This window comes from Eschrichtius robustus, chromosome 19 (assembly GCF_028021215.1).
Source record: "Eschrichtius robustus isolate mEscRob2 chromosome 19, mEscRob2.pri, whole genome shotgun sequence".
Lineage (NCBI taxonomy): Eukaryota > Metazoa > Chordata > Mammalia > Artiodactyla > Eschrichtiidae > Eschrichtius > Eschrichtius robustus.
The window spans coordinates 56,150,627-56,176,150 of record NC_090842.1 but is presented as its reverse complement, the minus strand read 5'-3'; the positions used below and the strand labels follow the sequence as shown (position 1 = coordinate 56,176,150).

Genomic DNA, 25,524 nt, shown 5'->3' with positions numbered 1-25,524 from the left:
CTGCAGCACTTTGCGAAGCAGCCAGGTGGTAATAAGGTGGGGGGCGAATTTAGGGAATTTGCAGGGGCCCAAGCCATCCCTTGGCGCCTGCTCCCTGGGTGTAAGGGACCCCCCCAATCGGTACGTCTGCAAACAGGTCCCTTGGAGACCCCAGCCTCGTGGAGAAGATGCGTGAATCTCCGGCTCCCCGCGCCGATGCCCGAGGCTTCATCCCTCTCCCCCGCTTCCCCGGCCTCCCGGCGCCTGCAGACAGGTGGCGCAGGGAGGGGCTTGGAAGCCAATCTGGGCGTCGCCGCCCTCTTATCTGTCCCCGAGTTGGGACCGGCCCCGCCAGTTCGCGCCCCGAGGCAGACGCGTACTGCAGCGACACGGGACGCGAAGGGCCGTGCTCCCGTGACCCCGCTGCTGTCTAAAGCGCCGTTCTCACGCTTCTTCCTCCTCGGCTCACTCAACTGCCCTGCGACCCCGGCCCTACCCGAGGGATTCTGGAGGGAGAACGGGGAGCGGGGTACATACAGAAGCCCAGTCAGCCCTGAGTACCACGTGGGGATTTTCTGGTTTCAGGGGGGGTGGTTGGGTTGTCCCTAAAAGGCCACTCGTGGGAGAGGAGCCCAGACCACGGGAGCGCCCCCGAATCCCGCACCCACAAGGCACTCGCATCGGCTGTGGTTCTCAGCAGCGGACGGAGAGGGGGTTGGAGGGCGCGTGCCAGCAGCGCACCACGTGTTGGAAAGTCCGGAGCCGCGCCCCTGCCGGATGTTTCTCGGCCTGGAACCTTGTGAAACCAGTGACATGTTGCCCCCTCCTGGCCGCTGCCAACATTGCAATCTTGGCAATCGGTGCAGGAGCAGGGGCCTGTTTTCCTTGGTTTCACCTTAAAGAGAGGTGGAAAATCCTGTGGGACCACCAAGCCTGCGCGCCAGTTCGAGCCCTTTCAGGACCTGAGCTTTTTCTGCACTTTGCAAACCGCCTATAGCTACCTTTCCCCATGCCGGCCTTTCTGAATATGTTTCTGGGGGGCTGTGGAATGAGGGGTCCCCTGCGGAGACCTGAGAAAATCTGGCATCCCTTGGGACTCCAGGGCTCATTGTTAAATGAATTAATGTTTATTTTATGTGTGTTTTCATGTAGTTATTGAACGTTAAAATATGTTTGTAAAGATAACATACTATACGGTTCGAATTTCAAAACATACAGTGGAAAGTAAGGCACTATTGGCACAATCACAAAGGGGGTTGGATTCTGCCGTTTAGATGGTAATGATTCATCAGTGTTAATTTCCTGGCTTTCACCTCTGTCTTACCGTGTATATAGTGGAGAATGTTCTTATTTATACAAAATACAAACCATTTGGAGGTAAAGAGGCAACATGATGGCAACTTATTCATAAATCGTTCAAGAAAAAACTGAAGTTTATATTGTACTTAAAATTTTTTGTCATTTCAAGAAATATATATATATATACATTATATCATATATGTATGATATGATCTTATATGTAGAATTCCCTAAAGATTCTCCCCCCCCCCCATTGCTAAAACTTGAATGAATGAATTCAGGAAAGTAGCAGGACACGTAGTCAACACACAAAAATCAGCTGCATTTTCCTACACTGAGACTTTGTTTTTGTAACGGAGATATATATATATACTGCTTCATTCATTTTGCTGGCTTCCCAGGGCTCCACTGCAAGGAGTAACACAACTAAAGTCACTTGAACCCGCTGGATGTCTACCGGTGTCACAATCATCTCCTACATACAAACTACACTTCAGTGAGTTTCCTTGGACCTACCTACATTAGCCCAAAGCTTTTACCTTTTTTATAATCTCCACTGTGATTAGAAAATATATGCTTAAAAAAAAAATAGGAAAATATATGCACACTTATTGTACGGTTTTGAATAAGAATTTTAAAATCACCCACAATTTTACCACTCTGAAATAATCACTCAATATATTAGTGTGTTTCTTTCTAGTCATTTTTCTATAATAATTTATCTACATTGTACATTTTGGGGAAAATTGGAATATATATATTTATATACCTATTTAGCTAACATTTCCTGTGTCCCTACTATGTGTTAGTTACTGTGCTAACCATTTGTTCAATCCTTAAAATGACTCTCTGAGATACTTTCTTTTTCATTTATAGAAAGACAATATTTTTTATTTAAAATTTTTTTAAAATTTTTTTATTGAAGTATAGTTGATTTACAGTGTTGTGTTAATCACTGCCGTACAGCAAAGTGATTCAGTTTTATATATATATATACACACATTCCCTATTTATTTATTTATTTATTTATTTACTTATTTGGGGCTGCACTGGGTCTTTGTTGCTGAGCGCGGGCTTTCTTTAGTTGCGGCGAGCGGGGGGTACTCTTTGTTGTGGTGCGCGGGCTTCTCATTGCGGTGGCTTCTCTTGTTGCGAAGCATGGGCTCTAGGTGCGTGGGCTTCAGTAGTTGTGGCATGAGGGCTCAGTAGTTGTGTCACGCGGGTTTAGTTGCTCCGCGGCATGTGGGATCTTCCTGGACCAGGGATCGAACCCATGTCCCCTGCAGTGGCAGGTGGATTCTTAACCACTGCGTCACCAGGGAAGCCCCCCGTTTTAATTAGATTGCTTGTTTTCTTATTATTGAGTTATGAGTTCTTTATATTTTCTGGATATAGTCATTTGCCAAATATATGTATTGTGAATTTGTAATATGTATTCTCCTCTATGTAAACACAGACTAAAAACAAAAGACTAATTTTTTTTCATTTTTTAAACTGTGCCTTTCTCAGAGCAGAAGTGTCTAATTGATGAATTCCACCATATCAGGTTTTGTTTTGTTTTTTCTGTTATGGTGTGTGCCTTTGTGTCTTATTTAAGAAATCTTTGGAAATACCCTAGCGGTCCAGTCGTTAGGACTCGGCACTTTCACTGCCAAGGTCCAGGCCCAATCCCTGGTGCGGGAACTAAGATGCTCCAAGCCTCTCATCATGGCCAAAAAGAAAAAGAAAAAAGAAAGAAAGAAATTTTTGTCTACCTAGGGTCACAATTTTAAAAATGTTTCTTTCTAGCTGTTTTATAGTTTTAGCACATATGCTTGGGTCTATGATCTATTTTTAGTTAATTTTTTGTATGGTGTGATGTAAGGGTTGCGGTTCACTTCTTACCATATGGCTTCTAGCTATTTCAGCACGACTTGTTGAAAAGATTGTCTTTTCTCCCATTGAATTACCTTGGCTATTTTGTCAAAAATTAATTGACCATATATGTGTATGTTTATTTCTGGCCTCACTAGTCTTCTGACTCCTTGGTCTTTTTGTTTACTTTTATGCCAATATGACACTCCTGATTTCTGTAGTTTTATAGTAAGTCAAAAATCACATAGTGGGGAAGTTCCCTGATGGCCTAGGGGTTAGAATTCTAGGCTTTCACTATTGTGGCCTGGGCTCAATCCCCAGTCGGGGAACTGAGATCCCACAAGCTGCGAGATGTGACCAAAAAATAAATAAATTAATTAATTTTTGGGACTTCCCTGGTGGACCAGTGGGTAGGACTCTGCGCTCCCAATGCAGGGGGCCTGAGTTCGATCCCTGGTCTGGGAACTAGATCCCACACGCATGCCGCAACTAAGACCCGTTGCAGCCTAAATAAATAAATATTAAAAAAAAAAATCACATAGTGGGCTTCCCTAGTGGCGCAGTGGTTAAGAATCCACCTGACAATGCAGGGGACATGGGTTCGAGCCCTGGTCCGTGAATATCCTACATGCCGCGGAGCAACTAAGCCCGTGCGTCACAACTACTGAGCCTGCGCTAGAGCCCGCAAGCCACACTACTGAAGCCCACGTGCCACAACTCCTGAAGCCTGCACACCTAGAACCCGTGCTCCGCAACAAGAGAAGCCACCGCAGTGAGAAGCCCGCGCACCACAACAAAGAGTAGCCTCTGCTAGCCACAACTAGAGAAAGCCCACGTGCAGCGACAAAGACCCAACGCAGCCAAAAATAAATAAATAAAATAAGATCTATTTTTTTAAAAAAGTCTGTAAAAAGAAAATCACATAGTATAAGTCTTGCAACATTGTTCTTTTCAAAATTACTTTGTTGTTGTAGGTCTTTTTTGTTTTCATACACATTTAAAATTTTTTATCAACGTTTTTTAAATTATTTATTTATTTATTTTAATTTTTTAAAAAATTTATTTATTTATTTATTTTTGGCTGCGTTGGGTCTTCGTTGCTGCACGCGGGCTTTCTCTAGTTGAGGTGAGCGGGGCTACTCTTCGCTGCGGTGCGCGGTCTTCTCATTGTGGTGGCTTCTCTTGTTGCAGAGCACAGGCTCTAGGCACGCGGGCTTCAGTAGTTGTGGCATTCGGGCTCAGTAGTTGTGGCTTGTGGGTTCTAGAGCGCAGGCTCAGTAGTTGTGGCGCACGGGCTTAGTTGCTCCGTGGCGTGTGGGATCATAGCTCTCCGACCAGGGATTGAACCTGTGTCCCCCACATTGGGAGGCAGATTCTTTACCACTAGACCACCAGGGAAGTCCCTTGGAGACTGTTTTTAAGGAACTCACTCTAAGACACAGGGCGATTTAAATATATGTGTCTTTAAGTTAAACTCCAGGGGCCGTCGGTTGGCCTAAGCTGGAATACACACTTCCAGAAGAGTCAGCCAGCATCTGATCAAAAGCCAAATAGGCAATTACCTCAAGGGCTTCAACTATCTTTGAGAAACACCAGACTTCACTAATTAGCATGATGAATGTTAGAAATGGCTTTTCATTTGCGTATTGAGTGGCTTATTAATAATTAACATAGTGGGTGTTAAAAATGGCCTGTTATTGATGAAATTGGCAGCTTGCAGTGTTGACTAAAGTATTTTAGACACTTTCCACCCTTGTCTGAATAGCGTATAAGAATCTAGTAAACTTTCATCATTTTCCGTAAGGTGAAAAAAGAAACCTACAGATTAAAAGCGATTTAAGAGGCATGTCCATCAATTTCAGTGAATCTACCTTATTTGGGTCCTGATCCAAATAAACTACTAATAATTTTATTACATTTATGAGGCAATTGGAAATGTGGATATTTGATGATATTAAGGAATTATTGTTAATTTTCTTGGTGTGACAATGGTATTCAGGTTATGGTTTTCTTTAAGAGTTTTTATCTTAGAGAAATACATTGAAATATTTACTAAGGAAATGAAATGATGTCTGGGATTTGCTTCAAAATTATACAAGAGGGGTGGGGTAGAAGTGAAGCTGGATTTGAGTTAAAAATTGTTGAGTCTGGCTGATCAAGATACGAGGGTTCATTATATCCTTCAGTCTGCTTTTGTTTATGTTTTAAATTTTCTGTAACAAAAAGTACCTTTTAGAGAACAGTATCATACTGTGGGTATTCTTCTGAGGCTTGCTTTTTCACTGAACATTATGTTTCTAAGAGTCACCCATGCAGTATCTGCAGTTCATCCAATTTTCACTTCTGTGTAGTCTTCCCTTGTATGAATATGGCACAATTTTCTCATTTTGCTGACAAAAGATATTTGAGATGTTTTCAGGTTTTTGCTATTACAAACCATGCTGCTATGAATGTTTTTGAACATGTCTCCTGGGATACATGTCACACGCGTTTCTTTAGGATACGTATACCTGGGAGTGGAATTGCTGGGTTATAGCATAGGCATTTACTGAGTAATGCCAAATTGTCTTCTAAAGTGTTTGTACCAAGTTACACCTCTCCATCAGCACTTCTGTTGCTCCACATCCCTGCCAACACTTGGTATTTTCAGACTTCTTAACTTTCTTCCTCATCTAGTGGGATAATGGTATTTCATATGGTTCTAATTAGCATGTCCTTAGCATATGCATATTAGCATATGCTTATTGGCCATGCTGCTTATTCATGTTTTTGCCCGTTTTCTATTGAGTCAACTTGTTTATTTACAGGGGCTCTTTGTATATTCTGAATACTGACCTTTTGAGAAACAGTATAGTATAATCAGTAAGCCAGACCACCAGATTCAAATCCTGAGTGTGCAAAGTTGTGAGAGCATGGGCACAACACCACACTTCCCTGTATCTCAGTTTCCTCATCTGTAAAATGGGGTCACTATAAACCTTACCTTTTGCTATGGGCTGAATGTTTCTACCCCTCCCCACCAATTCATATGTTGAAGCCCTAACCCCCAATGTGGTGGTAGTTAGAGGTGGGGGCCTTTGGGAGGTAATTAGGTTTAGATGAGATCATAAGGGTAGGGGTCCCCATGATGGAATTAGTGCCCCGATAAGAAGAGGAAGAGAGGGAATTCTCTGGTGGACCAGTGGTTAGGACTCAGCACTTTCACTTCCGGGGTCTGGGTTCAATCCCTGGTCGGGGAATTAAGATCCCACAAAAAAGAAAAACAAAAAACAAAACACAGATGGGACATAGAATTAAATATAGTGAAAAACTATAGATCTTCCAAATGAAAAAAAATAAATAAAAAAGAAGAGGAAGAGACACCAGAGCTCTCTCTCTGCCATGGAAAGATACACCAAGAAGATGGCCGTTTGCAAGCCTGGAAGAGAGCTCTCAGCGGAACCCGACCATGCTGACACCCTGATCTGGGACTCCCAGGCTCCAGAACTGAGAAATAATCATCTGTTGTTTGAGCCCCCAGTCTGTGGTCTTTGCTATAGCTGCCAGATCATATTTATGATCTCTTGTGCACAGTCACAGCAAGTGCTCGGTAAATAGTAAGCATTTGTTATTATACGTGTAACAAATATCTGCTCTCTGTGGTGGGTCTTTTCATTTTCATGATAGCATTTAAATTTGGCTCAAGTGCAGCCTTAACTTGGTGAAACAGGAACACTCTACTTTGCTGGTTAAGTAAGGAAGCCGGAGTAGAAGCCGAGTAACTGGCACCAGACCCCTTACTCCGTGACAGTGAAGGATTCCTTACTCCACAGGGAATTGATGTCCTCGACATTCCGGCTAGCGCACCGCTGCAGAAATCATGCCAACTGAATTAGGAAGGTTTCTTTTGGTTGCTAGTGACGTACATAAATGAATGAATGAATGAATGAATGAATGAATAAATAAATAAATAAATAAATAAAATAAAAAATGGGAAAAAGAGAGGAGCAGAATTATTGACTCCGTTAATGTAAAAGTCTGGTTTTGAGCACACCCGATTGAGGGGTTGTCTGCTCGCAGGGATCTTGTCTCTGGCTCTGCTTCCCTCAGCGTTGTCCTCACTCTCAGGCAGGGTCTCCTGACTACATGGCCAAGGTAGAGCTTAGCCACTCGGGACTTACATCCCGTCCGCTTAGTGGCCTCAGGGAAATAGAAGCCCTGTCCTGACTCCCAGGTACTGAACAAGGGGTGTGACCGAGGGGCGTGACCAGGGGCTGAGGTGCTCTGATTGGCTGTTCTGAGTCACATGCACTTCCCTGGAGCTGGAGGGAGGGGCCAGCCCTACCAGAGCCACAGGGCTTGAGAATAAGGGACCCGTGGGTCCCCAAAACATAATGGGGGTGCTGATTCCAGAAAGGGGTCGGCGGTGCTGGGCTCACAAAGCATCTACTACAGTAACATCAATGCGTTCTTCTTACCTTGGCTGGGGAAAGCATATTTGGGACTCCGGATTCAAGGAGCGATGTGGGGAGTGATAATCAAGAGAACACTTGCTTGTGGGATGTGAGCAGAGCCCTGAAGCATGGCAGCCGGCAAGGAGCTAGGAAGAGCAGCAGCCTGGAGGGGCCTTGCAGGAGGGGCCGGGGAAGGGGCAGGAAGGAGGCCAGGGCATCTGACAGGATTTTTACATCATTGCAAGATGTCACTCAGGTTTTATTAAAAGCTTCCTCCTACTGTTAGTGGTACTTTGGGGCAAATAAAGGGGAGAGGGCTGTGACCTCGCGGGGTGAGAACATGGAGAACAGGTAATGGGATGGTGGAAGCCACTGTGGAAATGGCAGAGACAGCAGCCAGAGCCGGTGGTGATAGGTGACCATAGATGGGGTCGCAGGACGTAGTCATGACATAGAACGTTCATTGAGCAACTACTGTGTGTCGGGCACTGTTCTGAACATGTCCCACATATCAACTCATATGTTTCTCACAACAACACCCAGAGGTAGGTCTTATTATTATCCCCATTGTAAAGATGAGGAAACTGAGGCACAGAGAGGATAAGTGACTTGCCCACGACACACAGTTCTAAGTGGCAGATCTGAGATTTGAACCCAGGCCCTCTGACTCCTAACTCTGTCGCCTGCCTCACATGGAGGGTTGGTCTCTGCAATTCTATAGGAAGAAAACCTGTTTATAACCTCCTTTTTGTGGCCACACAGCCGGGAGGCACAGACAATATCTGTTGGTCCGTCTGGGGGGAAAGATTCCAGAGGGCTGAGTGACATCTAGTATCACAGAGGGGACAAGGCTCTGCTGGGGCAGGAGACCCCCCTGCTGAGTGTGGAAGGGCTGTGGGGATGAAAACTGGTGCGTTTCGGCCACTTGAAACCTATTTCTCCCATTTCTTCCAATGGCTCTGAGGTAGGAGATAGATAGGCCCCAGACTCAGCAGCTGCAGCTGGTCTCCTGCTGATGTTTTAAGATGGGATACCAGCGGGAGCATTGGTCCCTGATTGGGTGCATTCTTGTGGATTTCCCAGCCCAACACATGCGCAGAGAAGGCCCGCAGTCTAGGGGAAGGACAAAAGGAGGGATAAGATGCCAGCTGGAATCCATCTTGGCTGAGAGATGGGCGCCCACCCCAGGATAAAATATGGAGATGATTGGCCAGAAAAACAACCCAGAAAACTCCCCTTATATGAGCGACCTAAGCCACCCCTATTGCTTGCAACTCACTCTGAGTTTGCCTGTGTGCTCTGCCACGCATACTTTGTTTCTTCAATGTGTACTTTCCTCCATTTTAGACAATCCTCTTTTAAACAGCCACCCCCCCCCCCACTCTCAGGGAGGAAACTGAGCCTCTCCTACTCTGTATCCCCCTGACCAATCCCAAATCCGACCTTTCTATGCTCTTTTATCCACACCGGTACCCCAGGATGAAAACGCTAGTCCTGCTGAGGTAACCCATAGTGGGACTTCCTATCACCCAGGATCAGGGAGAATATGCCCTCTTAGAGAAGTGGCAAATGGCGAAGGCACAATCAGAGTACATGTGCCCTTCTTCTGACTTAGTCCAATGTGAACAAAGGCTGGGATGATTTTCTGGAGACCCTAGTAGATTTACTGAAGGATTTCAACCCCTAACCCTGGACTTTGATTTAACTTGGAAGGATGTCCCAATAGTACTATCTACCAGCTGTACCCAAGAGGAGAAACACAGGATTTAGACAGCAGTCCAGGGGCACGCTGATCAGCTCACCAGGGACCAACCTCACATTTATGATGTGGGTGAGGACGCAGTCCCAAATCAGGAGCCCACTTGGGATTATAATTCCCTGGGGGGGAATGAAGGCCAGGAACCACATGGTCCAATGCCTATTAGAAGGAATGAGGGAGACTTCCCTGGCGGTCCAGTGGTTAAGACTCCGTGCTCCCAATGCAGGGGGCGCGGGTTCAATCCCTGGTCAGGGAACTAGATCCCGCATGCCGCAACTAAGACCCAGCGCAGACAAATAAATAAATAAATATTAAAAAATAAAAAAAAAAGACGAAGGAATGAGAAAGTGCATCAGAAAGCCAGTTAACTATGAAAAGGTCAGGGAAGTGACCCAAGAGAAAGAAGAAAACCCAACTCTCTTTCAGGGACGGCTTGTGGAGGCTTTTAGAAAATTTACTAACGTAGACCCCTCCACTCCCGAGGGTCAAGCTCTGCTGGGACAACATTTTGTCAGTCTGCCCCAGATATTAGGTGACAACTCCAAAAGTTACAATTAGGCCCACAAACCCCTATGCACCAACGCTTAGAGGTGACCTTTGGGGTATTTAATAATCGAGATCAAATTCAGGAGGAGGAAAGAACTCAATGTGAGAAAAGGCAGGCCAAGGCTCAAGCTAAACAGGTAACAGTTGCTGTCAGCCACGCCTGGCAACCTCAGGGCAACCCAAAGGGGACAAGGAGTTTCAGCCATCAGTCTCGAGGTAAAACCAACAAGAGGGAATGCTTCAAATGTAAGTCAACTGGCCACTGGGCCTGTAAATGCCAGGAGCGCCCCCAGGCCATGCCCAGTCTGCAAAGAGACCGGTCTCTGGAGATGGGAGTGCCCTCAGTCCTGAAGGGGAACGGGGGCTCCTGCTTCAGATGACCATGCTGGACAACTGAGGCGGTCCCGGGGATTCTGGCGGCTCCCCCATAGCCCCTCATGAGCTGTCTATCTCTGTCGAGGAGCCCCAGGTGGTCCTTGATGTGGCAGGTAAGAAGATCGATTTTTTAAATTGATATGGGAGCCACTTATTCTGTCTTGATTTCTCATGCTGGGCCTCTATCCTCTAAAAGTTGCACAGTAACTGGTGTTGACAGAAAGCCTTGAACGCATTACTTCCCTGGGCCTCTCGCTTGCCAGTTTGAACAATGTTTGATCTCACATGCCTTTCTAGTTGTTCCTGAGTGTCCTACCCTACTACTGGGGAGAGACCTTCTGGGCTCCCTTGGGGCTATATTAGAGTTAAGGGTGGGCCTAGGGCAGCCCTTTATCTTGACCCTGGCTAAGGCAGATCAATGGGAAGAGCAAGGGCCTACTCTCAGGCTGATCTTCAGCTCTTGCCTTTTTAATCTGCTTGTTAAGTTTGCTTTTTCCGGGTTACAGCAATTCAAGGTGATGGTGATGCAGGGATTCCATCCACTCCCTGAAACCAGTCCTGCCGGAATAACAGCAGAAGTTGCCCTGGGGCCCCTAACAAGGCAAGGTAAGAGTTCCGTGGCCCCAATTAGGTAGGGTCTATGAACCCAATGTCAGCCTGAAGAAGCTACAGAAGATGAACCATTGGCCTTCATCCTCCCAATAAGATTTTTTTGGGTCCACATCTCTCAGGAGGGATCTGAGGTAGGAGATAGACAGGCCCCTGGATGAGCAGCTGCAGCTGGTCTCCTGCTGCTTCGAGGTGGGATACCAGCGGAGGTATTGGGCCCTGATTGGGCGCATTCTTGTGGATTTCCCAGCCCAAAACACGTGCAGAAAAGGCCCTCAGTCTAGGGGAAGGGCAAAAGGAGGGAGAAGATGCCAGCTGGAATCCATCTTGGCTGAGAGATTGGTGCCCACACCAGGACCAAATATGGAGATGACTGGTCAGAAGAAAAACCCGGAAAAGTGCCCCTATAAAAGCAACCTAAGCTGCCCCTATTGTGTGCAACCTCTGTTGCTCTGCCACGTGTACTTTGCTTCTAATAAACACTTTTATCTTTTTCATAATCTTTGTCTCTTTGCTGAATTCTTTCTTCAAAGAAGACAAGAACCAAGGTCCTTCTTCCAGCCGCTCCACCACCAGAATCAGCTCCAGCATCCTTTTGGGGAAATACTATTCTACCGAACCCTGAGCCACAGGTGGGCAGGATTGGGTGTCATAGTTACTGGTGGGCCTTGCCCCAGCCCAGGGCAGGTAGGTGCAGAGCAGCCCCTCCATGGTCAGCTCTGCCTGGGGCGACCAGGCTGAGGTCTACCTTGTCAGGGAGGGGAGAGATGGGGGTCCCACTTTGGGTGACTGAGGAGTTACAGGGACAGGGAGAAAAATGGAGAGGGACAGACAGTGAGGCATCCACAAGACAAATACAGAGAGAAAAAGAGACACAGGAAGAGATATAAAGAGAGAGATGGAGGGACTTCCCAGGCGGTCCAGTGGTTAAGACTCCACGCTTCCAACGCAGAGGGCGCGGGTTCGATCCCTGGTCGGGAACTAAGATCCCACATGCCGCGCAGCACAGCCAAAAAAAAAAAAAAAAGAGAGAGAGAGATGGAGACAGCGGGAGATACAGAGACAGACACAGATACAGATAAACAAAAAATGGAGAAAGACAAAAGGAGACGAGAGAGATGGATAGAGACAGTGAGGTCAAGATAGAGAAGAGAGATAACAATGGCAGGCAGAGAGAGAAACTGTCAGATGGAGAGACAGAGAGAGAGAGATACAGCAGTAAAGATGCCTCCCTCCAGGATAAAGCAGGCTGTAAAAAAGGCAGATCAAAGGCACTAAAAAAAAAAAAAAAAAAAAGATGCCTCCCTCCCCATCCCGGCCCTCCTCAACCCCACAGAGGGAGGCCTGCAGGGACAAGCTGGCAGAGATGCACCGCCCACACTGACCTCCTTCTAGGCACTCCCACAGCAGCAGCCGGTCCTCCTTCAGCTCTGCCCACCTTCCCTCCTGCCGCTGGCCAAGCCCATTAAGCTGCTACCCTGGCCACAACTGAAGGCCCCACGCCCTGAGGAGGAAAACACTGAAGAAGCATCCTTGCTCCCTGGCACCCCAAACCATCAATTAGTATTAACGAGGGAAGGTTCCTCTCTGCCTAAAGACCCCCGTCTGGGCTCAGATGGAGGCGAGGCCCCACCCCCATGACTCAGGAGGTTAAAGGGCCTGGAGCCGGCCTGTGAGCCCACAGTGTCCGGATGGCGTGTGGCAGCAGGAGAGACCATCCAGCTGGTGAACGAGAAGGCAGGGCCTGGAACCAAGGGCCCAAAGCCCTTTCGGGGCCAGAACTACAAAGCAATCCGAGCAGCCTGCCTGGATGAGGGGATCCTGTTCCGAGATCCCTACTTCCCTGCTGGCCCTGATGCCCTTGGCTATGACCAGCTGGGGCCCGACTCGGAGAAGGCCAAAGGGGTGGAATGGAAGAGGTCCCATGTAATGTGTGGATGGGGCCCTGGACTCCTGGGTCTGAGGAAGGAGGTGTCACTGTGGGACCCGCTCAGAGCAGGTTCCGCAGTCCTGGGTCAAGGGAGGCCCAGGGAAGACAAACGGCCGCCCACAGGTTTTACAAGCCTCTCATGGGGTTGGAGGTGCTCATTACTCCAGAGCCGCGAGGGCAGGACGGGGCCCAGGCATCTGACCCCCCAGCTGCTCCTTCCCTCCCCTTCCCGTCTGAGGTCTAGATTCCCCCATCTCCCCCAGGAGTTTTGCGCTGAGCTCCAGTTCATCTGTGAGGACATGAGCCGAACAGACATGTGTCAGGGGAGTCTGGGTGAGACCACTGAACCCATGCTGAGCCCCCAGATCTGGCAGGTTGCAGTGGGGACCCTGACAGCTCCGCCCTCAGCCTCCCCCTGCCCTGTCCCTGCCCCTCCCTCTACCTCTCAGGCTCTCCTCTCCTGGTGCCTCGGTCTCCCTCTTTCCACCCTCCCCCAATCTCAGCCTTTCCTGCCAGGTAACTGCTGGTTTCTTGCAGCTGCTGCCTCCATCACTCTGTACCCACGACTCCTGTCCCAGGTGGTCCCCCCGGGACAGAGCTTCCAAGATGGCTACGCAGGCGTCTTCCACTTCCAGGTAAAGCTCGGTTCCTCTGTTCATGCCTCAGTTTCCCCCAGGGTGACATGGATTTCATAGTTGACACTGTCCCCTTGGGGCTGTAATTCCCGGACTGGTACAGCAGGGTCAGGCGTCAGAGGTTGGGGCCCAGCAGGGTTGGAGGTGGGAAGCCAAGCCCAGGCCCCTCCCCTTCTCCCACCAGCTCTGGCAGTTTGGCTGCTGGGTAGACGTCATGGTGGACGACAGGCTGCCTGTGCGTGAGGGGAAGCTGATGTCCGTGCGTTCGGATCAGCGGAAGGAGTTCTGGGCCCCACTCCTGGAAAAGGCCTACGCCAAGTAAGGACCCCGACGCCACCAGCGGCAACCCCAAGTCCCAGCCAGCAGGCCCCAAGCCACAGGGGACGCCCGGAGTCCCCGGACTTCCGGGATCCTCCAGACAACCCGCCAAAGATCTCAAACCAAGGTACAGCCCACAGGACCCTCATGTCATACCATCGCCTGAGGACCTCCAAATCATAAACACCTCCCTGATTTTTTTTTTTTTTTTCTTGGGGCCGTGCCTTGTGGCATGCGGGATCTTAGTTCCCTGACCAGGGATCGAACCCATGCCCCCTGCATTGGGAGCACAGAGTCTTAACCACTGGACCACCAGGGAAGTCCCCCTCCATTGATATTTCACACAAAATATTCCTAGATACCCACTGAACACTCTTAATTCTGAAGGAGACTGAAATCTCGTATCAGGCCCCGGAGTCACCAAATCTAAGCGATCCCCTTGGGGGACCTGTAATCTCAGACAATCTCTCCTGATCCCTTGAGAAACCCAAGACACCTCCAAAATATTGGGTGTCATCCCTGGAACCCTTAAATCTTCGCTTTTCCCCATTCTGCAGCTCTGAAATCCCTGACAAACCCCATAGGGATCACCCCCCAAAGCAGACATCTCCCACAGACTCAAAGTGTCAGAAACAGCCCCCAGGATGCCCAGAATCCTGACAGAGCTCTTCTGTGACCCCCAGATCACGCAGTCCTGGTGGCCCCAGGAGCCACCAGCCCAATTTCCCAGGGCTTCCCAAGTGCACCCTCCTTAAGCGTCTGCAAATTTGGGGGATAGCCCTTGGGACCTCACAGCCTGAGACAGAGGCCCCCCACATTCCCATGGTTGCCCAAGATACTCGCCCATGCCTCAGACACCCCACCCCAGACCTGCTCCCACAGGCTCCATGGCTCCTATGAGGTGATGCGAGGCGGCCACGTGAATGAGGCTTTCGTGGACTTCACAGGCGGTGTGGGCGAGGTGCTCTACCTGAGGCAGGACACTCTAGGCCTCTTCTCTACCCTGTGCCATGCCCTGGCCAAGGAGTCCCTCGTGGGAGCCACTGCCCTGGTGAGAGAGTCAGACTCCCATGAAGACCCCCGCCAGGACCAGAGTGCAGTCACAGCTAGAGAGGGGTGGTGTCCTGTGTCTTTCTCCCCTCTGCTTTCACTGTTGGCTTATTGTCTCTCACAAATCTAATGCCAGCAAGTCAAAAGGACATTTATTTGCTCTCATGACTAATGAAGCTTCAGGCACAGCTGGATCCAGGTGCTTAGTGGATGTTGTGAATGTGTTTTTCTATTCTTGCTTCTGGGTTAGATTCACTCACAGGCAGGCTTTCCTCTCATGGGCACAAAATTGGGCCCCACAGCTGCAGGTTCCTCCTACTGCCCCCGGGGGATGTGTGTGTGTGAAAAACAAAGTGCCTCTTTCTGAGAATTTCAACAAAAGTCTCAGGACTGATTTTTCATGGGCTCAGCTTGGGTCATATGTCCATCTGTGACCCAATCACATATTCATTCACTGAGTCAGTCTAACTCATTCGTTCATTCATTTATTTAATCCTCTACTCAGTTACTGAGTGTCTTTTGCGTTTCTCCACCTCTTTTCCTCTCTGTTCCGTATCTCTCTTTGTCCCCGTGTCTCTATGTCTCTCCTCTTTATTTACTTATTTTTTTAGTAAATTTTTTAAAAAAATAAATTTATTTATTTATTTATATTTTTTATTTTTGGCTGCGTTGGGTCTTCGTTGCTGCACATGGGCTTTCTCTAGTTGCGGCGAGTGGGGACTACTCTTTGTTGTGGTGGGCGGGCTTCTCATTGTGGTGGTTTCTCTTGTTGAGGAGCACGGGCTCTAGGTGCACGGGCTTCAGTAGTTGTGGCTCGCGGGCTCTAGAGCGCAAGCTCAGTAGTTGTGGCACACGGGCTTAGTTGCTCCGTGGCATGTGGGATCTTCCCGGACCAGGGCTCGAACCCGTGTCCCCTGCGTTGGCAGGAGGATTCTTAACCACTGCGCCACCAGGGAAGTCCTATGTCTCTCCTCTTTAAATCTGTTTTGGTCTCTTGTCTCCATCTGCCTCTCTCTCCTTCTCTTGCCTTCACTCGCCAAATCCCAGCCCCTCTCGGAGCCTGGTACCATTCAGTTAGGTGCTCTGGGTGACTCCTGCTTTGGTGAAAGGAGGTGGGGATGCAGAGCGGAGCCCTGTCCCCCGCTATGGCTCACTGTCCTGTCCTCTTCCCAGAGTGATCGGGGCAAGTACCGTACAGAAGATGGGCTGGTGAAGGGACACGCATATTCAGTCACAGGCACACACAAGGTGAGGAACCCCCAGGGTGGGCTGGCAGGGGGTGTCCAAGCACCAAACCCCCACCGACCACGTCTCCCTTAGGTGTCACTGGGCTTCACCAACGTGCGTCTGCTGCGGCTGCGGAGCCCACGGGGCCGAGTGGAGTGGCCTGGGGCCTGGAGTGACAGGTGGGATGGATCTGGGGTGGGTGGGTGGCTCGGTCCCACCTGCCCACCCCTTACACCCCGGTCTCCCCAGCTGCCCACGCTGGGATGCGCTCCCCGCTGAGTGGCGAGATGCCTTACTGGTGAAAAAGGAGGATGGCGAGTTCTGGTGAGTGGGGCAGGGTCCCTGGTCTGCTTCGGGGAGGGGTGCCAGGCCAGCGGGGTCAGGGAGGGGGCAAGTCCCGTTTGAAGGGACATGGGAGAAGTTCATGGGGGTGGGTCCTAATGGGGAGAAACTGTCCATATCTGTGGTAATTCGGGAGTTGGGTTCTATTTCGGGGAGTCGAATTAGAATTAGCAGTAACATTAGGGAACTTGGAAGCATAGTAATCTTTGGAGGGTTGAAGGGGGATGGGTAATATTTAGGGCAATTGAGGGAGGCTTGGTGGCATTGGGGCATTTCTTGAGATTTGGCACTATTGAGGGGCTGAAGGATACTTACTGGTAATAGAGAATCTGAGGGTCTTGATATTTGGGGGTTGAAGGCAATTTGACAATATTTGGGGGGAGTTTGTAGATCTTGGCTATTTGTAGGGCATTTCTGAGGACTTGGAGAAATCTGAGGGAGCTGGAGGGCTCTAATTTGAGGGTCATTTCTGGAGACATGTATTATTTGGGGGACTGAAGTGTACTTGGCGACATTTAAGGAATTTAGGGGCTTTGTGACTTGGGGGGTCATGAGCTATTTGGGGTGGGGGCCGGGCCAGGGTCTGACTGCCGGCCACCGTCCAGGATGGAGCTGCAGGACTTTCTCTGCCACTTCGCCACCGTCCAGGTCTGCTCGCTGAGCCCTGAGGTGCCGGTCCCCAGCCTGGCTGGAGGCGGCAGGAACATCCACACCTTCCAAGGCCGCTGGGTACGCGGCTTCAACTCTGGCGGGGGCCAGCCTGGTGCCGGTGAGGCCTGGAGGGGCCCCTGAAGGCAAGCAAGGGGGGCCGTGGCACGCTGGGTAACCCTGTTTCTTTGTCCTTTACTAGAAACCTTCTGGACTCACCCCCAGTTCCGGCTGACGCTGCTGGAGCCTGATGAGGAGGAGGAGGAGGAGGAGGAGGAGGGGCCCTGGGAGGGCTGGGGGGCAGCAGGGGTGCGAGGCCCCGCACTGGGGGGGTACGCACCCCCAAATGCACTGTGCTCCTGTCACTCATCCAGCGCAACTGGCAGCGCCTGAGGGCCCAGGGCCTCACGTACCTGACCGTGGGCTTCCACGTGTTCCAGGTGGGACCCCGGGCTGGAAGAGGCAATGGGGGAACACAGAGGCATGGAGGTGCAGGAGGCCAAAGGCGGGATCCGAGTGGGTAGAGGATGGGGGCTGAGGGTCAGAGTCAGGAGACAGCTGAGGCAATTGGAGGTGGGGGTCAAGGAGAGACTGAAGGGCTAGGGAGGGCGCAGAGGGAGAGGCTGGGGGTCAGAAGGGTAGAGGGGTGAGGGGTCAGAAAGGAGACAGAGAAAGGGCTGGAGGAAAGGCTGAGGATCAGGGAGGGGACCGAGGAGCAGAGGGCACAGATGGGAGGGAGGGGTCCAGGAGGGGGTGGGTCAGGGACTAAGGGGCAGGGGCTTTAGAAGGGGTGGGATGGGAGGAAAAGAGAGGGGGGGGGTGTGTGGAGAGACCAGGAGCAGGGGCACTCTGAGGGGCGGCTGCCTCCGCCTGGCCCTGACTCCCCCCTGCTCTTCCTTCTTGCAGATCCCAGAGGAGGTGGGTATCAGATAGGACCCCAGATTCCATCCACCTCTGAGCCAGCCCCAGCGGCTGGGACAACCTGGCGGCGTGGGACGCGCTTGGGGGGATGGGCGACCAGTGGGTTTGGACAGGGCGGTGTGGAGGATGCAGTGGGTCGGAGGCTGGGTGGGGTGAACTTGGACGGCGGTGGTCACGCCGCCCTGCCCCCCAGCTGCTGGGCCTGTGGGACTCCCTGCGCAGTCGGTCGCGCGCTCTTGCGGGGCCTGCCGCGCGCCGACCGCTCGCCCTTCTGTGCCCGCCGCGACGTGAGCCGCTGCTGCCGCCTGCGCCCCGCCTGCGTGCGCCCCGGCCACTATCTGGTGGTAGCCAGCGCCGCCCGCGCCAGCGACGAGGCCGACTTCACGCTGCGCGTTTTCTCCGAGCGCCGCCACGCCGCAGTGTGAGCCGGGATCCCCTGCCCCGCCCCGGGATCCCCTGCCCTGCTCCTGGGTCAGCCCAGCGCCCCCAGGATCCCGCCTAGACCCCACCCGAGCCTCAGCTGAGACCCCGCGCGGCCCATATCCCCAGCCACGGGGTGAGCAGTCCCCTCCCCCATCTCCCGTCTGTAATTTGCAGGGAGATAGATGATGTGATCAGCGCCGACCTGCGTGCCCTCATGGTGAGGCGCTGCTCTGGGAAGTGGGTGCGAGGGTGTGTGTGTGCGCTGGGGGGCGGGGGTCCTCTTGGCCAGAACGAAACACCCCCTACCCCACAGGTCCCCTACATTCCCCTGGAGCTAGAGATGGAGCAGCTGTTTCACGAGCTGACAGGAGAGGTAAGGAGATGGGGCAGGGCTAAGGGGGTCCCTCCCCTCCACTCCTCTCCCCTCCCCTCCCCTCCCCACGCCATGTACCCCTCCCTCCCTCTCTCCCTCATCCGAGACATCTCATTTTGCTTCGGTTTCTCAGTCTGTCTGTGCTTAAATCTCATGAGCTTCTTTTCTCAAAATGCTCACAGCTCTTCCCTGCCTCAGGGCCTTTGCTCAGTCTATACCCTCCCCCTGGACTGCTTTCTCTCCCTTCACAACCCCTGCCAGGCTAAGGCCTTGTCTTTCCAACGTGCCCTGACCCTCCCCCAGGCTGGTCAGCTGCTTGCCCTCTGTGGGCTCCCGAAGCCCAATGCTTCCCCATTGCAGCCCTGACCACTCTGGGGACAGGTCTCACTCCCTTCCGGGACCAGGAGCTCTGAGAGGGCAGGCCTGGGCCTCTCTCAGTCCCTGCTGTTTCCCAGCACCACCCAGCATGCTGTCTGGGCGGCCCCGGGCTGATTGTTGAATGACTGCCTGAGTGCAGGCTCACAACCGGCTCTCTCCTTACCAGGAGGAAGAACTCAATGCCCCTCAGCTCCAGACCTTATTAAGCATTGGAGCCTGGTGAGTTGGGGACCAAGAGTGGACTCCACAGAGCCCCCATGTGTGTTAATCCACGATGCTTCTGGGAGTCAGGCCATGGGAACCCTGGGCTCAGCCTGCTGGCGTCTCCCCTGTAGCCAGACCTGTGGGTTCTGTGATAGGACCCGTGGCCAAGGCCATGGCCACTTATAAGCCCATCTTCCTCTACGGAAGTGTAACTGTCCTGAGCACAGACCCAGACCCCCGTGCCTGGGTTCAAATCCCAGCTCTACTAGTTTCCAGCAGTCACATGGCTTTCTGCACCTCAGTTTCAGAAAGGATTATTGGGGATAACAATAATCCCTAGCACTTACAATGATGGCCAGTATGCAGGAAGTGCCTTTTTTTTTTTTTTTTTTTTCCTGTAGCCAGGGCCCATGCACGGACTCCCAGAGAAATCGGGCTCAGGACCTGTGAGCAGCTGCTGCAGCGTTTTGGGGTATATGATGGGGGCATTGCCTGGGTAGGGAAGATGGCCTCCGCTTCCCTTCTGGGGACATTGACCTTAACCAGATGCCGCATCCCCAGCATGGGCGAAGCCTCGATCTGTACCACTTCCAGCAGCTCTGGGGCCACCTCCTGGAGTGGCAGGTAAGATGGGGGCTGGGCAGGGCACCTCCTTCTGGAGGGAGAGGCACCTTTACTACATGGGCATAGGTGCTCTGTGGGCTAGCAGGGCCCCAGGGGAGAAGGGGAACTTGACCACACCATGCCAACCTGGAGGCATCTGGCTGGGATATCCCTGCCCCATACACCCCTTTGTTGTCCCTCTAGGGGCACTAAATAGCTCAAGCATCAAGAGCAGACTTGGATCCTGGGTTGGAATCCCAGCTCCCAGCTCAGCCCCTTTCTGGCTGTGTGACCTGAGGGGCCTTTGCTTGTCTACCACTGGGAGGCGATAATTCCCCACCCCCCTCCCGGCTCTGGATCCCTGTGAGGAGGAGATGGTCCCAGGCCTCCCCACACTGCAAGTGGTAAGCCACTGTTCACTGAGCCCTCACTAAGCCCTTTGTGGGTAGAACCTCACCTTGTCCTCACAACAACCCTGTTACTGCTGGTACTGTTATTCCCAATTTACCGATTGGGAAACAGACACCCAAAGTGGTTAAGCTGCTTGCACAGGGCAGCCAGGAAGAAAGGGAGGTGGGTGGGAACTCAGGCTGTCTGGCTCTGAGACCTCCTTTCGGCCTTCTTCAGGGTGCTCAGGGGCCTGGGTGTGGGACTGACCAATACCTCCCTGCCCAGGCCACATTTGACAAGTTCGATGAGGACGCCTCTGGAACCATGAACTCCTATGAACTGAGGCTGGCCCTGAACGCAGCGGGTATGGACAGAGGTCCTGCGGGATCCTGGGGACGGATCTGCTCCCCCTCCTCCCCTGTACTCCTCCCCTGCCATCCACAAAGCCCACACCTTAGTTGCCCACTCTTGGCAGGAACTGGGTGACCCTGAGAGAGCCCCAAAGGGGAGAATCCTCTGCGTGGGGGGAGGAGGGCACTGAGGGAGGGAGTGCGGCCCTCCTGGGAGGGGAAGCGGGGGTCGGGAGCTGGTGTCTGAGAGGCCCCAGCCCCCAGGACCTCATGGTGGAATGTCCTGGACTCCTGGACTTCTTGGGTGGCCCTGGGCGCCTGGAGCCTCCATTTCCCTCTCTGTAAAATGGCTAATACACAGGGTGGCCAGGAGAAGCCTGTGGAATGGAGCCCACAGGGTTTATTGCTGGGGAATGCAGCGTCCATGACCGCGTGCCAGAGTGCCCAAAGGAAGGCTCCCACCGAAAGGCTGAGTTCTTCCGGGAGACGTAGAACAACCCCATTCCATTTGTGTGGGAGCACAAAAATCCTAGCCAATGAACAGAGGCAGAGAGCAACTTCTTCCCTGGGCTATGCAGTTAGAAAAGTGCGTGTGATCTGTCCCCCACCCCACCTTGCGCAGACGGGGTGTGGTCTGGGATCAGACACAGAACTCCCAGACCCCCCACCCCACCCCAGGGCTCATCTGCCACAGCAAAGGGAAGGGTGAGACATGGGGAGATGGGGGGCTGGGGGTGATGTGACCCAGAGTCTGAGAGGCAGGGGGAGACCCTGAGGGGGGAAGTCTAAGGTCCAGGGAGGTGCAGGAAAAGAAAGGAACTCAAGACAGGGGGGAGATGGAGTCAGAGAGAAGACTGGGAGATGTGAGCCCGAGAAACAAGAGTCCCAGGTAGGCAGAAGCAGAGGCGAGAGAGGGTAGGGGAAGGTGGAAGGCTGTACTGTTCACGCGGTATGCCCGAGTGCCTGGTACAAGCCTGGTGTTAGTCTAGGCAGAGGAGCGCTCTAATGGGCTGACGTGCTGATGGTACAGACACACGACAAGCAGAACGTCTAGGGCAGATGGTGAGAGGTCCTACGGTGGCAAAAGGAAACAGGCCATGGTGCTGGGACCCGCAGCGGGTGAGGTGTGGGTTGAGACATGGCGGTCAGGGAAGGCCTCACTTGGGTGATGTGTGAACAGAGACCGGAAGGAGGGGGGAGTGAGCCTTGGGGACTCTGGGCAAGAGCGGTCCAGATGGGGAAAGTCAGTGTAAAGGCCCTGAGGAGGCTGGTGTGGAGGCAGCGGAGTGAACGAGGGGCCCAGTGATGGAGATGAGGACAGGGGGCCAGTGTGGCTGGAGCCAAGTGGGGAGGGGGAGGTGGTCAGAGAGGAGATGGGTGGAGGAAGACAGGAGAGCCCCACGAGGCCTTGGGAGGACAGCTCTTTAAAAATTTTTAAATGTGTATGAGAGGGAGGAGGGAGAGGCAAATCCAGGGTCAGGGACTTGTGTGTGAGCCTGGAGCTGACAGGCAAGGGAAAGGTGGTGTGTATGGTGGATGGAATACCAGGGAGCGGGCCAGCTGGAAGCAAGGTCTGGAGACCCGGGCAGTCCCGGGCTGGGGGGACGGACAGGAGAAAGAACCTGCTCCGATCCAACCCTATCCTCTGCTCCACAAAACCCCCCTGAGCCCCGCTCTGCTCCAGGCCCTGTGCTGGCTGACGCTGGGGATTCAGTGGTGACCAGAAGCCCTTCCCGGACCTCACCCACCACTCACTTCCCTGCCCAGTGCAGGCGCAGCCAGAGCCACCAAAGACAGTGACAGCCCAGAGGGCTCAGGGCAGGCATGTGGAGGCCTAGAGGGGTCAGGGCAGGGATGTGAGCTGTGGGACCCCAGAGGAGGAGCTTGACGCTGCTTGCTGGGGGCTGAGTATCTGAGAGGACTTCCTGAAGGAGGCGTGTGTCAGAGTAGGAACACTCCGGGCTGAGAGAGGACATGGTGTTCTGGGCAGAGGGGACATCAAGTGCAAAGAAGGCAAGGCAAAGCCCAAGGTCAAGTAGAGAAGAGGGAGGAGGGGAGCAGGAGATGAGGTGCAGACTGTGCAGGCCACCAGGTGGCTGGGGACAACGGGGGCCCTGGGGAGGGGTAACCAGGAGGTCATGGTCACTGGGGCCCAGTAACCTAGGTAAGGGGTTTCACAAGGACTGGCTTTTAAAAGCTTCTGTTGAACGATTCCTCATCGGAGGTGATTTCTGAACTCCAGAAATCGCCCCTGATATGGAGCGTCAAGAAATTGACTCCGTACAGGGCTGACAAAAATGCTTTGCTGCACAGAAATATTCTCTAGTGTCTATTAGCAGAAATCCGGCAGAGTTCAAAGGAATAATAATACAGTAGTTATGATGTGCCAGACACTGTCCTAAGCTCTCTACATATACTATCTTCACACGACCTTATAGGGTCAGGGCTCTCATAGTCCCCACTTGACAGATAAGGAAACTGAAGCCCAGAGAAGTGAAGGGAGTTGCCCGTGGCCTCACGGCTGGGATGAGGCAGAGCTGGGACTAGAGAGGTGGGACCAGGCGCCCCTGGTGTCTGCCTTCCCTGGGGAGTCGGAGGCGGGGGGGGGGGTATGACCCTGAGTTGGGGCTCCCGGGGCAGCCCAGGCTCAGAGGTGGCCTCCCCCAGGCTTCCACCTGAACAACCAGCTGACCCAGGCCCTCACTAGCCGCTACCAGGACAGCCGTCTGCGCGTGGACTTCGGGCACTTCGCGTCCTGCACGGCCCAGCTCATCTCCATCTTCCGTGAGTGCCATCCGTGGCACTGGTGGGACAGAGGGAGCACGTCTCCACGGTAGGGGGACCAGGGAGGTGGGCGCTCACCCTGCCCCTCTGACAGGCCACTGCAGCCAGCACCTGGATGGGGGCGAGGGGGTCGTCTGCCTGACCCACAGACAGGTGAGCCTGGGCTGCAGGGAGGGGTGGCACGGGAGTGTCAGGAGTCCCCGGCCTCATGCCTGCTGTTTCCTCTCGCCCACTGGATGGAGGTGGCCACCTCCTAGGACCTCAGCCTGGGAGCCCTGCCTTTCCCTTCTCCCAGCCCGGACCAGGGTTTCCTCTACAGGGAGGGGGCTGATGCCCTGACGTTAAGCAGTGATTCAGAGCGTGGCCTTGGGAGCCAGCCTGCCTGGAGCTGACTTCTGGCTCCACCGCTCACCAGCTGGGTGACACCGGGCAAGTCACTGCACCTCTCTGGTAAACGGGCATGGTAACAGCACCTTTCTCGTGCAGGCTGCACGAGTTAGCCCACGTTACATGCTTAGAACAGTGCCTGGCCTGGAGTGGGTCCCCAACAGCACTCCTACTTTCACACACTCATGGGAACAGGGATCGGGGCACTCCCCACGCCCCACCTCGCTCTGGGAAGAGGTGCTCTATCATCGCTCTCCTAAGAGGTGGAGAAGAGAGAGAAAAACAGAGGACACTGTAGGAGTCCTTCTTAAAAATATTACATGTTTTATTATCCTGTCCCCAGAAGGGTGGTTTATCCAGAAACCGAGAAAAAAATAATCAATCGGAATAAACTCAAAAAAAAAAGGGGGGGGGGGAGGTGGTGGAGCGAAACCATCCACTAACAGGCAGCTAGGCCAGCAGCCCACCCTCCACCTCGGGGGGGGGGGGTCCCCAGAGACCCACGCCGACGGCAGACATCAGAGAAATCAGTAAGGGGCTGGGGGAGGGGAGCAAATCAGCTATGTCTTCATTATGAGAGCAAGAGGCGGCGAAGATATGCTGCTAGGTGAATATATATTTATATAATAAATCCGTAAGTTAATAAAGTAAATAGTAATTCTCTGAAAGGTTTTTTTTCATAGTTTTTTTTTTTTTTTTTGTGGATTTTTGTGTGGTTTTTTTTGTGTTTTGTGTGTGTGTGTGTGTGTTTTTTCTTTTTTTTTTTTTTGCGGGTGGAGGGGGGTCCTTAGAAAATCTGAGAGATACGCAGGTCCAGACAAAGCAAGGTGGGGGCTGGCTGGGGGTGAGGGTGGGAGGCTGGTCTGCCCAACCCCACTCCTGGTGCAGAAGAGGGGGGACTGAGCTGAACCCCCTCATATCCTGGCGATGCCAAGTGAGGGGAGGGGACGGGGGAGCAGGGAGCAGGCTGGTCCTCTTTCCTGCCGGGCGGCTGTGGCACCCTCTGTGGGGCCCATTGCAGGCCCGGGCGGTTCCTGGACAAGGCACGTCGGGCTTTGGCCTGGATGTGGGAGGCCTTGAAGGGACCTCAGGGGAGAAGAAATGGACCGGGGAGGGGGTGGTGGTGAGGGGTGGGCCTTTCTAGGGCTTGGAGGGGGCCTGTTTTGCTGTGAGGATCCACTGTCCCCTCCACAGAGTTAAAAAAACAAAACAAAACAACACATCATATATATTTACCAGACCAGAAGCGCTGACCCCGGAAGCCTCCCTCACCCCCGTCCAGGGGGAGGGGAGACCCTCCTGGCGCACCGACAACGAGAGAGGAGAGAGCCTGCCCCAGCCCCTCCCTGCCCACCCCACTCCCGCCCAGGAAGGACTGACAAGAGAGTGCTTTGCATAGATACAGAGTCAGAGGAGCGGGGCCAGGGGGTGCCCTTGCAGCGGGGAGGGGGGCAGAAGAGCTCCCCCCAGCCCCTCCTGGAGGCTGTGAGGAGGGGTGCTTGGTCAGGGTTTCTCCGGTGGGGGCCTCACAGGTCGCTCTCGCCGTACAGGGCTGTGGAGAAGGACTTGTAGTCGAGGGCCCCGGGCACGGCATCAGGGCCCTGGTACGGGGCCATGCGGGCGATGCAGTACTCGGCCTGGTCGGGGGGCAGCTCTCTCCGCAGCTCCTCGGCTGTGATGAAGTTCTGGGGGCGGCAGGGCGGGAAT

General features: G+C 52.8%; 2 protein-coding genes across 5 annotated transcripts in view; one reads left to right on the top strand and one right to left on the bottom strand.

Annotated features, from left to right (window-relative positions):
• The first annotated feature begins 195 nt into the window (after nucleotides 1-195).
• Nucleotides 196-24,961, top strand: CAPN12 (calpain 12). The gene is given in 27 exon segments (XM_068527126.1): nucleotides 196-508; nucleotides 651-839; nucleotides 10,302-10,358; nucleotides 12,539-12,780; nucleotides 13,048-13,117; nucleotides 13,301-13,419; nucleotides 13,604-13,737; nucleotides 14,620-14,788; nucleotides 15,961-16,035; nucleotides 16,108-16,193; nucleotides 16,264-16,338; nucleotides 16,962-17,125; nucleotides 17,207-17,310; nucleotides 17,313-17,444; nucleotides 17,911-17,922; nucleotides 18,119-18,151; nucleotides 18,153-18,346; nucleotides 18,523-18,565; nucleotides 18,662-18,721; nucleotides 19,266-19,303; nucleotides 19,305-19,318; nucleotides 19,705-19,775; nucleotides 19,865-19,927; nucleotides 20,582-20,660; nucleotides 23,314-23,430; nucleotides 23,525-23,583; nucleotides 24,839-24,961. Coding segments are annotated over 27 exon segments (2,835 nt in total).
• Nucleotides 24,119-25,524, bottom strand: part of ACTN4 (actinin alpha 4) — a 73,318-nt gene continuing 71,912 nt past the window's right edge. For all 4 annotated transcript variants that reach the window (XM_068527479.1, XM_068527478.1, XM_068527476.1 and 1 more), the window contains one exon: nucleotides 24,119-25,502. In XM_068527479.1, coding sequence (XP_068383580.1) covers nucleotides 25,344-25,502 — 159 coding nt within the window. In that variant the 3' untranslated portion in view covers nucleotides 24,119-25,343. The remainder of the gene's footprint in view (nucleotides 25,503-25,524) is intronic.